The 18146-nt window shown below is 45.9% G+C and overlaps 1 protein-coding gene and 1 long non-coding RNA gene across 2 annotated transcripts; both read left to right on the top strand.

Annotated features, from left to right (window-relative positions):
* The first annotated feature begins 8106 nt into the window (after positions 1 to 8106).
* LOC123058069 (uncharacterized) lies at positions 8107 to 9104 on the top strand. The gene is made up of 2 exons (XM_044480898.1): positions 8107 to 8767; positions 8868 to 9104. Exons 1-2 carry the CDS (start codon positions 8246 to 8248, stop codon positions 8973 to 8975), a joined length of 630 nt encoding a protein of 209 aa, XP_044336833.1. The 5' UTR covers positions 8107 to 8245; the 3' UTR covers positions 8976 to 9104.
* Positions 9105 to 11129: 2025 nt separating this feature from the next.
* Positions 11130 to 12896, top strand: LOC123058068 (uncharacterized). The gene is made up of 2 exons (XR_006427057.1): positions 11130 to 11209; positions 11311 to 12896. It is a non-coding gene; the product is annotated as an uncharacterized lncRNA (long non-coding RNA).
* The last annotated feature ends 5250 nt before the right edge of the window (positions 12897 to 18146 follow it).

Below are 18146 nucleotides of genomic sequence, written 5' to 3'. Positions count from 1 at the left end.
ATAGATAAATTCCCCACGTCCAGCAATTTATTTTACAATTTTTGGGGTTCCATATCTTGTGCTAGCTACAGATTACTACAGACTGTTCTATTTTTGACAGATTCTGTTTTTCGTGTGTTGTTTGCTTATTTTGATGAATCTATGGCTAGTAAAATAGTTTATAAACCATAGAGAAGTTGGAATACAGTAGGTTTAACACCAATACAAATAAAGAATGAGTTCATTACAGTACCTTGAAGTGGTCTTTTGTTTTCTTTCGCTAACGGAGCTCATGAGATTTTCTACTTTAAGTTTTGTGTTGTGATGTTTTCAAGTTTTGGGTAAAGATTTGATGGATTATGGAATAAGGAGTGGCAAGAGCCTAAGCTTGGGGATGCCCATGGCACCCCCAATATAATCTAAGGACACCTAAAAGCCAAAGCTTGGGGATGCCCCGGAAGGCATCCCCTCTTTCGTCTACTTCTATCGGTAACTTTACTTGGAGCTATATTTTTATTCACCACATGATATGTGTTTTGCTTGGAGCGTCTTGTATGATTTGAGTCTTTGCTTTTTAGTTTACCACAATCATCCTTTCTGTACACACCTTTTGAGAGAGCCATGCATGATTTGGAACTTGTTAGAATACTCTATGTACTTCACTTATATCTTTTGAGTTATATAGTTTTGCTCTAGTACTTCACTTATATCTTTTAGAGCACGGTGGTGGATTTTTTTATAGAAAATATTGATCTCTCGTGCTTCACTTAGATTATTTTGAGAGTCTTAAATAGCATGGTAATTTGCTTAAGTAATCCTAATATGCTAGGTATTCAAGAGTAAAAATTTCCTTATGAGTGTTTTGAATACTAAGAGAAGTTTGATGCTTGATGATTGTTTAGAGATATGGATGTAATAATATCAAAGTCGTGCTAGTTGAGTAGTTGTGAATTTGAGAAATGCTTGTGTTAAAGTTTGCAAGTCCCGTAGCATTCACGTATGGTAAACATTATGTAACAAATTTGAAACATGAGGTGTTCTTTGATTGTCCTCCTTATGAGTGGCGGTCGGGGATGAGCGATGGTCTTTTCCTACCAATCTATCCCCCTAGGAGCATGCGCGTAGTGCTTGGTTTTTGATGACTTGTAGATTTTTGCAATAAATATGTGAGTTCTTTATGACTAATGTTGAGTCCATGGATTATACGCACTCTCACCCTTCCATCATTGCTAGCCTCTTCGGTACCGTGCATTGCCCTTTCTCACATTGAGAGTTGGTGCAAACTTCGCCGGTGCATCCAAACCCCGTGATATGATATGCTCTTTCACACATAAACCTCCTTATATCTTCCTCCAAACAGCCACCATACCTACATATTATGGCATTTCCATAGCCATTCCGAGATATATTGCCATGCAACTTTCCACCATTCCGTTTATCATGACACATTCATCATTGTCATGTTGCTTAGCATGATCATGTAGTTGACATAGTATTTGTGGCAAAGCCACTATTCATAATTCTTTCATACATGTCACTCTTGGTTCATTGCATATCACGGTACAACGCCGGAGGCATTCATGTAGAGTCATCTTTTGTTCTAGCATTGAGTTGTAATAATTGAGTTGTAAATAAATAGAAGTGTGATGATCATCATTTTCTAGAGCATTGTCCCAAGTGAGGAATATATATATATAGAGAAAGGCCATAAAAAAGAGAAGGCTCGAAAAAAAAGAGAAAAAGAGGGAAGGGACAATGCTACCATCCTTTGCCACACTTGTGCTTCAAAGTAGCACCATAATCTTCATGATAGAGAGTCTCTTGTTTTATCACTTTCATATATTAGTGGGAATATTTCATTATAGAACTTGGCTTGTATATTCCAATCAATGGGCCTCCTCAAGTGTCCTAGGTCTTCGTGAGCAAGCAAGTTGGATGCACACCCACTTAGTTTATTTTGTTGAGCTTTCATACATTTATAGCTCTAGTGCATCCGTTGCATGGCAATCTCTACTCCTTGCATTAACATCAATCGATGGGCATCTCCATAGCCCATTGATTAGCCTCGTTGATGTGAGACTTTCTCCTTTTTTTGTCTTCTCCACATAACCCCCATCATCATATTCTGTTCCACCCATAGTGCTATGTCCATGGCTCGCGCTCATATATTGCGTGAAAGTTTATAGGTTTGAGATTACTAAAGTATGAAACAATTGCTTGGCTTGTCATCAGGGTTGTGCATGATGAGAACATTCTTGTGTGACAAAAATGGAGCATGACTAAACTATATGATTTCGTAGGGATGAACTTTCTTTGGCCATGTTATTTTGAGAAGACATAATTGCTTAGTTAGTATGCTTGAATCTTTCGGATCTGAATATTCATACCACAACTAAGAAGAATTACATTAAAATTATGCCAAGTAGCACTCCGCATCAAAATTTCTGTTTTTATCATTTACCTACTCGAGGACGAGCATGAATTAAGCTTGGGGATACTTGATACGTCTCCAACGTATCTATAATGTTTGATTGCTCCTTGCTATATTATCTACTGTTTTGGACATTATTGGGCTTTATTATCCACTTTTATATTATTTTTGGGACTAACCTATTAACCGGAGGCCCAGCCCAGAATTGTTGTTTTTTGCCTATTTCAGAGTTTCGCAGAAAAGGAATATCAAACGGAGTCCAAACGGAATGAAACCTTCGGGAACGTGATTTTCTCACCGAACATGATCCAGGAGATTTGGACCCTACGTCAAGAAATAAAGGAGGAGGCCACGAGGTAGGGGGGCGCGCCTACGCCCCCAAGCGCGCCCTCCACCCTCGTGGGCCCCTGTTGCTCCACCGACGTACTTCTTCCTCCTATATATACCTACGTACCCCCAAACGATCAGAAACGAAGCCAAAACCCTAATTCCACCGCCGTAACTTTCTGTATCCACGAGATCCCATCTTGGGGCCTGTTCCGGAGCTCCGCCGGAGGGGGCATCCATCACGGAGGGCTTCTACATCAACACCATAGCCTCTCCGATGAAGTGTGAGTAGTTTACCTCAGACCTTCGGGTCCATAGTTATTAGCTAGATGGCTTCTTCTCTCTTTTTGGATCTCAATACAATGTTCCCCCCTCTCTTGTGGAGATCTATTCAATGTAATCTTCTTTTTGTGGTGTGTTTGTTGAGATCGATGAATTGTGGGTTTATGATCAAGATTATCTATGAACAATATTTGAATCTTCTCTGAATTCTTTTATGTATGATTGGTTATCTTTGCAAGTCTCTTCGAATTATGAGTTTGGTTTGGCCTACTAGATTGATCTTTCTTACAATGGGAGAAGTGCTTAGCTTTGGGTTCAATCTTGCGGTGTCCTTTCCCAGTGACAGTAGGGGCAGCGATGCACGTATTGTATTGTTGCCATTGAGGATAACAAGATGGGGTTTTTATCATATTGCATGAATTTATCCCTCTACATCATGTCATCTTGCTTAAAGCGTTACTCTATTTTCATGAACTTAATACTCTAGATGCATGCTGGATAGCGGTCGATGAGTGGAGTAATAGTAGTAGATGCAGGCAGGAGTCAGTCTACTTGTCTCGGACGTGATGCCTATATACATGATCATACCTAGATATTCTCATAACTATGCTCAATTCTGTCAATTGCTCAATAGTAATTCGTTCACCCACCGTAAAATACTTATGCTCTCGAGGTCTATCTTCATCATATTAATCTTCCAATACTTAGTTATTTCTTTTGCTTTTTTACTTTGCTTTTATTTTACTTTGCATCTTTATCACAAAAATAACAAAAATATTATCCTATCATATCTATCAGATCTCACTCTTGTAAGTGATCGTGAAGGGATTGACAACCCCTTATCGGATTGGTTGCGAGGAGTTATTTGTTTTGTCCAGGTACGAGGGACTTGCGCATAGCCTCCTACTGGATTGATACCTTGATTCTCAAAAACTGAGGGAAATACTTATGCTACTTTGCTGCATCATCCTTTCCTCTTCAAGGAAATCCAACGCAGTGCTTAAGAGGTAGCAATGTGTCGGAGAAAGCGGGGGAGAAAGAAGAAGAATGGGAACGCACTGTGCAAAAACCCCCAATCCGGCACCTTATATGAGGTCGTTTCCGAGTGGCTGACCTGTGGGTCCGGACGATCCTATCAAATCCCGCAACAGTCGCGCACGAGATACGTTGCGAAAAAGGTGGCACGGTGATTGAGGCGGCCCTGCCTAATCCCATCCGATTACTGCGGCCTCCTCCACCCCGCGCGCTTCCCCAAGATTCAAATCCCACAATATCCGCGAGCAGCAGAGCAACCTGTTAGACGGAACATTTTTCTCATATCAGTACTCGAAGCATCACAATAAAAGTTCACTTGACAGAACCAAGAATGGATCAAGGCGACTGAAAAAGAAGTTGAAGTCATCATGATTGCTCATTTGGTCCCAATAAGACGCTTCTGAAGTGCGAAAATTGAATCAGAGGTGTTCTCAACTCCTCCACTCAAACCCTGAACCATTCGGGGGCTAATGATGAAGCTATGTACCTAGGGTAGGGTCATATGCCTGACCTAGACACCCTCCCCTAGAACACCATCTTAAAACCAGAAGCATTCAAGGGATAGCATCATCCACTCGACTACAAGGAATTCCACTCGGAAGATTCAAAGTCACTCGACCACAACAGTTATCACTCGACAGATAGAAGACCTAAAGTCACTCTACACGACAACGGTCGGACGTTTACTTCGTAGACTTAATAGGCATTTATGCCACTTAATTGCTAGCGTTACCATTAACGCCCCCTCTTGATGTACCTTAAACCCCTTGTAACGTGGGCTGGCTGGGGTCCTGGCGCACTCTATATAAGCCACCCCCCTCCACTGGCACAAGGGTTGGCACACCCTGTAAACACACGCATACAAATCCAGTCGACCGCCTCTGGGCACCGAGACGTAAGGCTGTTACTTCCTCCGCCAAGGGCCTGAACTCGTAAAACTCGTGTGTACAACTTCGCCATAGCTAGGATCTTGCCTCCTCATACCTACCCCCATTCTACTGTCAGTCTTAGATCCACGACACCCGGTACTCTGAAACTCATCCGAAACAATCTGAACCATTCCGGTGTCTGAGTGTAACTTTCCAATATATGAATCTTTATGTATCGACCATTTCGAGACTCCTCGTCATGTCTGTGATCTCATTCGGGACTCCGAACAACCTTCGGTCATGAAATCACATAACTCATAATACAAATCGTCATCGATCGTTAAGCGTGCGGACCCTACGGTTTCGAGAACTATGTAGACATGACCGAAACACATGTCCGGTCAATAACCAACAGCGGAACCTGGATGCTCATATTGGCTCCTACATATACTACGAAGATCTTTATCGGCCAAACCGCATAACAACATACGTTGTTCCCTTTGTCATCGATATGTTACTTGCCCGAGATTCGATCGTCGGTATCATCATACCTAGTTCAATGTCATTACCGGCAAGTCTCTTTACTCGTTCCGCAATGCATCATCCTATAACTAACTCATTAGTCATATTGCTTGCAAGGCTCATAGTGATGTGCATTACCGAGAGGGCCCAGAGATATCTCTCCGACATTCGGAGTGAAAAATCCTAATCTCGATTTATGCCAACTCAACAAACACCATCGGAAATACCTGTAGAGCATCTTTATAATCACCCAGTTACGTTGTGACGTTTGATAGCACACTAAGGGATTCTTTGATTCAAAGGATTCTCAAAGGAATTTTGGAGGATTCTAATCCTTAGGAATTTTTCCTATCTTGGTTGTTTGATTTGAAGAATTGTAAACCATAGGAATTTTTCCATAGGATTCATTTGCACTAGATTTCATAGGAAACATCTCATCCACTCAAACTTGTTTGAAAGAATCCTGCATTTTTTCTATGCACAATCAAACACTCGTACAATCCTATAGGATTCAAGACGACATTCCACTCTAATCCCATGTTTTTCCTATTCCCGCGTTTTGGAAATCCTACGAATCAAAGAGGCCCTAAGTGTTTCTCTGGTATTCGGGAGTTGCATAATTTCATAGTCATAGGAACATGCATAAGTCATGAAGAAAGAAATAGCAATAAACTAAACGATCATAGTGCTGAGCTAACGGATGAGTCTTGTCCATCACATCATTCTCTAATGATGTGATCCCGTTCATCAAATGACAACACATGTCTATGACTAGAAAACTTAACCATCTTTGATTAATGAGCTAGTCAAGTAGAGGCAAACTAAGGACACTTTGTTTGTCTATGTATTCACACATGTACTAAGTTTCCAGTTAATACAATTGTAGCATGAATAATAAATATTTATCATAAGGAAATATAAATAACAACTTTATTATTGCCTCTAGGGCATATTTCCTTCAGTAGGGCACCGGACGGGTGACGTGCCGTTTGAGCTTTTTTATGGAGGTGCCCTGCTCCTCCAAAGGTGTGTGTGTGTTTGCTTGGAGGGTAGCGACAAACTGTCTTCCCACTTGGACAAATAAACATTCTCGTAATCTTGAAATGTCTAACCTTTGCCCTGTGTGTGCGCCACCAAATCAGAGGACACTTTCCATGCTCTCTATAGATGCCCCCGAGCGGTCCGAGCGGTCTCCCTATGGCAGTCAATGGCGAAGCAGTGGAACATCCCAGCGGCTAGTGCACATAAGACTGGAGTGGCTTCTCCATGTGCTCGCTGACCTGCCGGAGGAGGAGCGCATGTACATGCTCATGAAGATTTGGCGCTGCTGGCACGTAAGGAATGAGATCGTCCACGACAAACGGCCACCACTAGTGGAGGCCTTGACAAGGTTCCTGTCTAGCTATATCAGCTCCTTGCTGGCCCTTCAGGCAGACCCTCTTGGCGATCATGTGAAAGGGAAGACGGTGGCCGGCCCCAGGTCGGGAGGAAACCATTATCGTATGTGTACCATGCAAAGGAGCATTCACCAAGATGGGAGGTACCGCCAGCAGGCTGGGCAACGCTTAACATTGACGGTTCCTTCTGTGGCAAGGACGGGAGTGCTGGGGCGAGTATGGTTCTTCACGACGAACATGGAGCTATCATCTTCTCTTCTAGCCGAGAGTTACGACAGTGTGCGTCATCACTGGAGTCTGAACTTGCAGCATGTATGGAGGGCATTTCCCTAGCCTCCCAATGGTCTGCACTACCAATTGTTGTTCAAACGGACTGCCTAGATGTGGCCAAGCTGATCAAGGAAGGTGGAGTAAACAGGTACGAGCACTTGATGATGGTTTGTGAGATCACTAAGCTTCTATAAGAACGTGGGGAATATCTAGTCAAGCATGTAAGGAGAGAACAAAACGTTGTTAGCCATTACTCATTTAGCAAACTATGGTAGATTAAAAAAACGCACTGCAGTGTGGCTTTGATCTGGTCCGGACGAGGTGTCGGCCCCCCCCCCCCCCCCCCCCCCCCCCACACACACACAAAAAAAGATGCTCTTGTACCTCAGTCTCTCCTCTCACACTCTCTTTACCCGACAAAAGCTGGAACTTAGTGTGCCATGTCATGCACGTATTGCTGTGTATTCATTTGACAAATTAATTGTCATCTTGAGGTTGAGACGAACGACAGATTCTTGTACAGCCAAGCGGCACTGATCTGCACTAGTAAGCAGTGCTGGCGTAGCCGCGGCGCCATGCCGCGCAGACCACACGCGTCTCGGCTCCCTTACGCACGGCACGGGACGGCACGATCGACGGATCGAGTATGCGTCGCGTAGCGCGTGCTTTACACGGCCACGCACGTTACGAAATAGTACGTACTAGCTAGGAAGAGCTCTGCACTGCGCATGCTGGTGGTTGTGCCGGCGCCGGCGAGGGAGCCGCGAGGAAAAAACGCCCGGCGCCCGCTTTGGCTCGCGTTTCTTCCTTGTGCACGATCGGGACCTGCAACGACTCGACGCGTGATGTAACATCGGAAGAAGGCCACGCGAAGCTTCTCCAAAAGCTGCCGTTTGTGTCGCTACTCGCTGCTGCCACTCAGTAATGACTTTGGGAGAGGCAGGCGCCGCCCGGCGTCAAGTGGCCGATTCATCTTCGCGCTGGGTGATCTACGTCCAACGGACGCACGTACCACTAGTCTTCTTTTCCCACATTGCTCGCACCTAGTGCTCGTCTATAAATACACTCATTGTCTAAGCTCAATTCGTGCTAGATCACTGCCCCCGGCAGACCACCTGACCCGGCCGCTCGAGATGGCCGCCAGAAGGCACGCCGGGAGCAGCTCCGGTCCCACTTCGGCCAACCTAAGCATGAAGCTGCTGGTGGAGGTGGACAGGCGCGGCACGCCCAGGCGCGTGGTGTACGCCGAGGCCGGCAAGGACGTCGTCGACTTCCTCCTCACCTTCCTCACCTTGCCGATCGGCACGGTCGTCAAGCTGCTCAGGAGGAACTCCATGCCCATGGTAGGCTGCGTCGGCAACCTGTACGGCAGCGTCGAGGAGCTCCCCGACGACTTCATCTGCCACAGGGACGCCAGGGCCGCCAAGGACACCCTGCTCAGGCCCGCCGGCGGCAGGCTTCCCCTGCTCACGAACGCGGGGTCGTCGTCGTCCAGCACCGGCGGCTTTGTGAGGGCGGGCGTGACCTACGAGGTCATGGACGACCTCGAGATTGCTCCCAGGTCTAACGTCGATTTCATCACCAACCTCAACAGATATGGTATCAGGGACATCGGCTGTCTCCAGAGGAAGACTGTCCGAGTTGGCGACACCGAGGTAATTCACGAAGAAACTATCTATACTCCTTTTGTACAAGAAAAAAAGTTGAACTAATCTGATGGAGGTGAATTATTGGGTGTGGTTTGTGGGTTTGCAGGGTCTCCAGATACTGAGGGCGTCACTCAAGTCGAAGACGGTCCTCACCGACGTCTTCCTTCGGACGAACACTCCGAGTCCGAGTCCGAGGGCCTTAACTGCAGGGTGAAGTGTCCTTGCCGTGTCATCCTTGTGGTGCGTGCATGTGTTTCTTTGGTCATATCGTTCGTGTTGGTCACTGGTTCACGGCTCACATACTATGAATAAAGGCAAGGAATTATCATGAGGTGTCTCTTCATTAATTAGATGATTTTTTAACAAATCTCAATCACACCAACTATGTCTATCCTTCTCTCCGGGTCACACCATATAGTAGTGCAATTGATTATAGTACTAGCAAGATGCTCGTATATTGCACAGAACATCAAGATGCATTTTTTTACAAAACATCTATTGTGACTGACCCATGCAGAAGTAATGCCATGTGTAAAAACTAATTATATCTTGAGAATTTTATTGGAAAAATGATATCTCGACCATTTCAACAAAAAATAAAAGATGAGAGATAAGGTGAGGAGGAGTGGGGCGTGGTGATGACTGGTGATCGGACTGGGCGGAGGTATGGGGATGGACGGCGCCGGCAGGCGGCAGCGGCCACCATGCTAGATTGTTCCAGAGACATCCTTTTTTAATTGCTCAACAATGAGGTTGTGGAAGATAAGAATGAACGAGGCAAGGCCTTATGTGTAAATGTGAAGAGAGGTGTGGGTATTTTTTGTAAAATTGTTATAGTTTGCTTTCTATCCGTCAGATATAGATCGGACGGTCTATATTACAAGATGACAGATACATCATCGTCACCAACTCAATCTTTTATAAGAGTAGAGATTATGCAATTTTAGTGTAAGATCTCAATCAGATCATTGGTAATAAAGGATGCCTTTGAGATTTGTTTTTGAAAGAACGAGTGGCAGGAAAATGACACTCTCCGGGAACATCCGGCCTTGTATCACATTGTACGTGATAGGAATAATACTTTTACGCAAATACTCAACTCCTTTCCCGCCGGATACATCCTTTACGTGGCCGTTGGTCGGCCCTTTTCTTATGTCATGACAATATTTTTTCTATCTTGTTTGGATTAGATTAATCTGACATAAAGACGAGATGTGTTTCATCGAAATCTAACTACAGACCAATTATAACACTTATCTGTAATACTATTAAAGAAGAATCGAACGTCGTGATGGTTCGACCTTCCTCCTATCGCTAGCTATCGATACATCCTCCCACCCATGTCACCCCATCTAATTATTATTTTTTCCGAGTTAACCAGCAGTAAGTAAACAAGGGAACCGACGGGTTAATCAATCCCAGCTCGAAACAAGAACGAAAACTGTCGTCACACACATCGCACGTCCCAACCCCTCGCCCCCGATCTCATCGCCGCCCCTTGTGCTCGCCTCCGCGGAACCCACACATGATCCTCTGCGGGTGCCGTAAGGGTCTAGAGGATTGGGATGCCTCCCATCCCGTGCCTTCCGCTTGCCGTGGAAGAGAGAGAGGGAGGGAGATACGGGAGAGGCAGGAGCGCGGCGGCGGTTCTGGGCTTCTGGCCGATCTCGTGCTTTCCCCTCGCTCCCGATCCATTCTCCTCGACTGGTGCCATCGCAATCGTCCCATTGCCTCGACTCCTCCAATCACTCTCCTCGAACAGTTGGGTGTGTTGAATCTGCGGCACCGGAGTAGTCATGCAGCGCGTGGCCGGGGACGAAGGAGAGGCGAACGGAATAGGTGTCAAATAGGTGGATCGCCGGTTCCAACGCAGTGTGAACGCGGTGGAGACGTACACGAGGTGGGAACGCACGCCGGTCCTTGGGGGAGCAGTGGCGTGGGAGGCGAGATCTCCCTCTTGAGCCGCCGTGGGAGGCGGAGGCGGCGGGATGGGATCAGGGCGCAGGCAACAAAACTGTCTATCCGGGCTAAGTAAACGGCGAGAGAGAGGACCGTCCACGGCCGAGTAACGAGATGGATCATGCGGCGGACGCTTTCCGGACGGACCTGATGACCATCACGCGATACCTGCTGAAGGAGCAGAGCAGGCACCCGGAGTCGCGCGACGACTTCACCATCCTCCTCTCCCACATCGTCCTTGGCTGCAAGTTCGTCGCCACTCAACAAGGCCGGCCAAGCTAAGCTCATCGGTCTCTCAGTTCAGAGCAACGTCCAGGCAAGCGCTTGTTTCCTCTCTTCATCAAAGTTGTTCTTCCGTGAGAATGGTGCTATGATGATGATTGCCTGTTTTCTTTGCCGTGGGTTTCTTCAGGTGGAGGAGCAGAAAGAAGTTGGACGTGCTCTCCCAACGAGGTGTTGGTCAATGCCCTTGTCAGCAGTGGCCGCACCGTATGACTCTTCTCTCATCTCGGTTCTTTTGATTTTTGAACAAGATCGTTGCTTCTATTCTGTTTTGTGACACTGCTCTGCGAACGACGTCATATATGCAGTGTGTTCTTGTGTCCAAGGAGGACGAGGAGGCTTCATACTTGGACCGAAAGCTCCATGGGAAGTGTGTAAAAAACCTCCATATGCTCTGCTCACAAACTTGATATGGTCGAGCAATTTTACTTCTGCTGTTTCTGATGAAGTGTACGTGTGGCTCTTCATTTCCCATTAGGTACTGTGTCTGCTTTGATCCCCTGGATGGCTCCTCCAACATCGACTGCGGCATGCCCATCGGAATGGTATGCGCACAAGTAATTTCACCACTTAAAAGGTTTAACGGAACACACAATTAATAAGAAGTTGGAGTCACTATCTGACTTGATTTGATTGTCGGGCACATGGATAAAACATGATAGTCCACTTGTTCCGGAAGAGACAAAAGGAGTCTGCCCCCCCTCCTCCTCTCGCGCGACCGCGTTGTCCCCGCGGGCGACCGGCCGTGCTCCGGCGCCCCCTCCTCTAGAGCCCCCCCTTCCCTCCCTCCCCGCCGCCGTCGCCGGCACCCGCGGCCGGGCCTGGCCCCTGGGTCGCTGGCGGCGGCGGCCTCTAGCCCTTCCCCTCTCGGTGCTCCCCGGCGTGGGGCGGTGTGCGCCGGGAGGTGCTCTTCGGCAGCGGCGGTCCGACGTGGCGGCGGAGATCCTGGCGCGGCGTGGGTGAACGACTGGGCGACGGCGTCGCCGTTGGCGGCGGGGTGGCGCGGCGGCTCGGCTTGAACCAGCCCTCTCAGCCCAGATCTAGGCCCTTCGGGCCCCATCTGGGTTTGGGAGGGCCGACGGCGGGTCGGGCCGGCGGCGTGGCCTCCAGGAGGCGGGAGAGGGGCGTTGGCGGCTGGGAGCGGGCGGCGTAGGTGCCGGCTTGCTGCAGCATGGCTGATGGGGCTTTGCGGGCCCGTTGCAGGCCTGGCCGGGCCAAGGGTGGCCTGGTGTGCCCTGCTGCCACGTCCGGACGGCGACCGCGACGTCACCGGGGGCTCGGGCCTCCCGCGCGTCGGCGGGGGAGGTGGTTCCCTCCCGCTTGGCTTCGGTGTGGTTCCTCCCGTCGCTTGGTGCTTCTTTCCGGTCTCCTTGGCCTCATGGTGGTGTTCGCAGCGGGGCGGCGTGGATGTGTCCAAGACCGTGGTGGCGCGTGCTTGCGGGTGGCAAGATGGTTGGATGGCCCCGGTTCGAGTGGGTAGCGGTGCTTGGGGATGCGGGAGAAATCTCTGCCGGTTCATCCGGCTCCGACGCGGTGACACCTGAGGATGCCATCATTCCTTCCTGAAGGGCGTCGGCACTACCCATCCCCCGCTCCCCTCCGTATGCCGGGGGAAACCCTAGGACATGTCCGGACAACAACGTCGTTGGCGTCGCATTCCTTCTTGGAGGTGCTGCTTGGTATGCGGCGGTCCGGTGCCATGGCGTGTGGTGGGACGAAGATGGAGGGCGCTGCGGTGGCGGATCATATGTGCTTGCCGAGCTGCCGTTGTTGGCTTTTATTTCTTCTTCTTTTTCCCTTTTGGGCGTGTTGTGCCGTTCGCCCCGGCAATTACCCTGTGATCGGTCTCTGGTGCTTTATAATATAAAGCGGGGGAAACCTTTTTTCGGTTAAACATGATAGTCACATCAGGAGAGGCGATTTCAAAAGGAGCATGAACCGCTGCATACCAGGGCAGTGAGTGTGTATTCCTGATGGGTGTTGGTGTGATTGTTGTGTTATTCTGAATTTAGGCATATGACTGTGTGTCTTGTGTCTGATTCAGTCCGTCATTGAATAATCAGATGACAATGGAGGTGCTCGACTCAAGGCAGAGGTACTCAAATTTGATCACTTTGTTGTAGAATCATGGTGCTAATTAAATAATCTCTTGACTGATTTTGAATCTTTGCCAATAGTTCAACATCTTTTTTTATCACAAGGTCTAAAAGGTATCATTTAAAATGTGCAGATGATCATTAGGTGTCAAACCCACGTCCCCTTTGTCATCTTCTAGATGAACTGCGATTATAGAAAGTGGAAAATTGTTGCTTGTTATGTTGATATGCAAACTACCAAATTGGGAAATTTTCGATGATGATGAAACTACATTGTAAAAAGGTGAATCATATTAGGAATGTCTCCCAACCCTCAAATTGCTGCTTGTTATATTGATCTGCAGACTACCAAATTGAAAAAATTTCAATCATGATATGATTCTGAGAATTGATGTATGGTTGCAGATGGCTACCAAACTGTAAAATTATCAAGACAAGTATATGCATACCAATAATGATTACTTTCTTTCTCAAATGGTTCCTGCCGTGGGCATGACCAGTGCGTGTGTATAAATTAGTATCATGTTGCCTGCACATTGAATTTATAACTCTTTTTTCTAAATAATGTGTCATATTTTGATTCCTGTCAAAATGACCATTGCTATTTGCTTTGACATCTTGTATGTTGCTTATGCTGATAATAATTTTATTTTTCTTGGGAATTGATTATGCTCTAGAAGGGTACATTAAGAGCATGTAAACTTCTATGATAATGAAAGTGCCACATAGACTAATTTATTCCGGTAGTGTACTGCCTTTTATGCATTCATCAGAGCTATTCCACAATTTTGCCCCCACTTATACCTTTTTACACTTTTATATGTGTAGCTTCTTTTAAATTTTTAAGACATTGATTTCTGCCTTTTAAGTCTTCATGTGTGCAAAATTACTTCTGCGGTGAGCCGGCATCTGGTGAGCTTGACGACTACTTCCTGAAGGTTGATGTCCGCTTCTGTTGCATCACTAATCAAAGCCCCATTTGCGTGGGAAGCTGATTTTTTTTTGTTAGATTGCCAATGAGACGCTTCGATAGGAGAAAAGAAACCCGATGCACACACACATTTACATATTTCATGTGATGGTAGTATGTCGTCGTAGTTTTTGTCGTAGTATGTCGTCATAGTTTTCTGATTTTGTTGATCCGTGGCAACGCACGCGCATTCAGCTAGTGGCAATATAAGCAGTCATATGGTCCTTTCACTTGAATGTTTGATGAAATTTATGGAGGTAAAGGCACAAAACGTTGCAATTGCCTTGATCAATTATAACGTATATGGCTATTCAGCACACTTGGGAAAAATAAAACGAAGAAAATAACTGCACATGTACTACCGTGACACCCATTCATTTTATTTTCCTTTGCTTTTTCTTTGTTTCCTTTTCCGTTTTCATTGGTTTTCTGCGGTTTTCTTTGTTTCCCTTTGTTGTTTTTCTTTATTTTCATATGACTTCTTTGGGTTTTTTCTCGGTTTTCACTGTTTTTTTCTTTGGGTTTCTTTTTTTGGTTTTCTTTGTTTTTCTTGTTTCTTTTGGGGTTTTTACTATTCCATTCTATTGCATTGGTTTTCATCGATTTTCCTTTTTTTCCGGCTTTCGCTGGATTTCTTCTTTTTCTTTGTTTCTTCATCAATTTTTACTGCTTACTTTTTTGTTTAACACATGCCAACTTTTTTAGTACTCCCTCCGTTTCTTTTGAGTCTGCATATAAGGTTTGGTCAAATTCAAACTTTGTTTAGTTTGACTAACTTTATATTAAAAAATAACACCATTCACAATATAAAATTAATATTATCAGATGCACCATGAAATGTATTTTCATACTGTATAGTTTTAGTATTATACATGTTTACATTTTTTTATATAACTTTGGTCAAACTTTGTGTAGTTTGACTTTGACCAAATTTTATACGCGGAGTAAAAAGAAACGGATGGAGTACATACATTTTTAGTGTAAACTACACGTTGAACATTTTTCAAATACACGATTCTTAAAGTAAAATACATTAGACGTCCTAAAAGTATTTCAAGTGTGTCAAGCATGTCCTAAAAGTTTGAAATGATTCAAAGCGGGTCTGAAATGTGTGTATGTTGTTAACCGCGGGTCCTAAAAGTATTTCAAGTATGTCAACTAGGTCCGAAAAGTCGTTGGTAAAGTATACATCTAGGACCCGTGGTGAATGATTTCAAACTTTTAGGATCTACTTGACACACTTGAAATACTTTTAGAACCTCTAGTGTATTTACTCTTTTTCTTAAATAGAAGTCTCCAAGACTTCTTTGAATACATGGTCAATATTTTTCAAATACATGGTGAACATTTTTATAGTGGCAATAAAAAAATCACACACAATGTACATTTTTCTTATACATCAGGAAAAATATATGTGTTTAGTATTTCCTAAATACAGAATTGAAATTTTAAAATATATGTTTTTATGTCTACTTTTATTCAATGTATGTTGCACATCCTTTTTATACACCAGGAACATCTTTTAAATACATGATCATCATTTTTCCGTACTAATTGTATATTTTTGCATATATTTTCCTTATACATGAGAAATATTTTTCCTATACACATTTAACATTTTTCAAATGGTTTATTATATTTGATTAAGATATTTAGAGGTATGATTAACTTCTTTCAAACACACTATATATTTTTGTCAGGGGAAATTGGAAAAAATGAGGTGTGTGAACATGGCTGAAGCCTCGGCACTCAAATTTGATATTTCCCTTGCGCAAAGGGTGGATTGCAATTAACTCATTATTATTTGTGATAATTTAGTGGTCGTTGACACCATAAAGAATGGAGGACGATCTGCGGGAGCGGTGGTGATAGCTTTTGATGATTGTTATTATTTTGCTTGTGATTCCTATCTCTAGTTTCAGACATTAATTTAATAGAGAAGCAAATAATATTGCTCGTGAGTTTGCTAGGCCGGGCCTATCTGCATTTATGATGTTAGCCTCAACAAATGGCATGACAAAGAGGGACAATTGCATCACCAACAGCTTTAGCGATGAGTCCAACATCCCGAGGATCTTGCAGCGACTAAATTTTGCGACATCCCGAGGTGCTAGCTCTTCAGTTGATAATGTTAGCCCATGATACTTGGATGGAGAGACAGTGACAAGTCTCATTGTGGATGATATCTTTGAAGAGTTTGATGGTCATCTCTATTTCTAAAGGAGGAGTCTGTGGTTGTGATGGTAGGTCATGGTACGTCATGTTGGGGAATGCAGTATTTCAAAATTTTCCTACGATCACGCAAGATCTATCTAGGAGATGCATAGCAACGAGAGGGGAGAGTGTGTCTACGTACCCTCGTAGACCGAAAGAGGAAGCGTTTAGTAATGCGGTTGATGTAGTCAAACGTCTTCGTGATCCAACCGATCCAAGTACCGAACGTATGGCACCTCCGCATTCAGCAAGCTCGATGACGTCCCTCGAGCTCTTGATCCAGTTGTGGCTGAAGGAGAGTTCCATCAGCACGACGGCGTTGTGACGGTGATGATGAAGTTACCGGCGCAGGGCTTCGCCTAAGTACTACGATGATATAACCAAGGTGTGTAACTGTGGAGGGGGGCACCGCACACGGCTAAGACAAATCTTGGAGTGCCTTTGGGGTGCCCACTGCCCACATATATAAAGGAGGGAGGAGGAGAAGGCCGGCCTAGGAGGGGTGCACCTATAGGGGGAGTCCAACTAGGATTCCCAATCCTAGTTGGAGTCCCCTTCCTTTCCCAAGAGGGGAGAGAGGGAAGGAGTAGGAGAGGGAGAAGGAAAGAGAGCGGGACGCTGCCCCTCCCTAGTCCAATTCGGACTTGCCATGGGGGGGGGCAACCCTTGAGGCCCTTCTCTCCTTTCGTGTATGGCCCATTAAGGCCCACTACTTCCCCCGGCGAATTCCTGTAACTCTCTGGTACTTCGAAAAATACTCGAATCACTTGGAACCTTTCCGATGTTCGAATATAGCCTTCCAATATATCGATCTTTACGTCTCGACCATTTGGAGACTCCTCGTCATGTCTGTGATCTCATCTGGGACTCTGAACAACCTTTGGTACATCAAATCACATAACTCATAATACAAATCGTCATCGAACGTTAAGCGTGCGGACCCTATAGGTTCGAGAACTATGTAGACATGACCGAGACACATCTCCGGTCAATAACCAATAGCGGAACCTGGATGCTCATATTGGCTCCTACATATTTTATGAAGATCTTTATCGGTCAAACCGCATAACAGCATACGTTGTTCCCTTTGTCATCGGTATGTTACTTGCCCGAGATTCGATCATCGGTATCATCATACCTAGTTCAATCTCATTACCGGCAAGTCTCTTTACTCGTTTCGCAATGCAACATCCTGCAACTAACTCATTAGTCACATTGCTTGCAAGGCTTATAGTGATGTGCATTACCGGGAGGGCCCAGAGATACCTCTCCGATCAAGATGGGAATGGGCCGGGTCGGCCCGCTGGGTCACTGACCCGACCCAAAATCTCGAGGCCAATGGGCCAGGCGGGTTGGCCTTAAGCAATAGACGGGTCAGTGGAGCCGGCACCGTCTGACCCGATGGATCACACGGGTCGACCCAGATGAGAGCTACGCCCTTAGTCCATCTATGCGCCCGCCCTCGACCAATCTCTTTCGCCGTCGGCCGCCCCCGACCGTCTCTGCCACCGGCCGCCCACGACTGTCTCTACCGCCGCCCGGCCCCGACCCCGGCCGTCTCTGCTGCCGCCGGCGTTCCTCCCGCTGGTGCGCCTCAAGCTCGCCGTCCTGGTCATCGTCTAGCTCTCCATCCCAGTTGCCAAGCACAGGTAGCTGGCTAGCTGGAGCGGCTGTGCAATTTCTTGCGTCCTGTACTCCTGTTCGGCTGTAGCTGTGTAGCAGCGGCTGTGCAATTTCTTGCTAGCTAGGATTAGTAGCTAGGATTTATGTTGATTTCTTGCGTCTTGCACACGTAGCTGCAGTGGCTGTGCACATGTTATTTTCTGCAAAATTGATTAGTAGCTAGGATTTGTGTTTGAAGTTG

This window comes from Triticum aestivum, chromosome 3A (genome assembly GCF_018294505.1).
Source record: "Triticum aestivum cultivar Chinese Spring chromosome 3A, IWGSC CS RefSeq v2.1, whole genome shotgun sequence".
Classification (NCBI taxonomy): domain Eukaryota; kingdom Viridiplantae; phylum Streptophyta; class Magnoliopsida; order Poales; family Poaceae; genus Triticum; species Triticum aestivum.
This window is presented reverse-complemented; position numbering and strand designations above follow the sequence as displayed.

What these genes read in the sequence shown, in the direction of transcription:
- LOC123058069 (XM_044480898.1), top strand. Translation starts at nt 8,246, where the DNA reads ATGGCCGCCAGAAGGCACGCCGGGAGCAGCTCCGGTCCCACTTCGGCC. An exon ending in TCCGAGTTGGCGACACCGAG is followed by an intron (nt 8,768 to 8,867) that starts GTAATTCACGAA and finishes GTGGGTTTGCAG; the next exon opens with GGTCTCCAGATACTGAGGGC.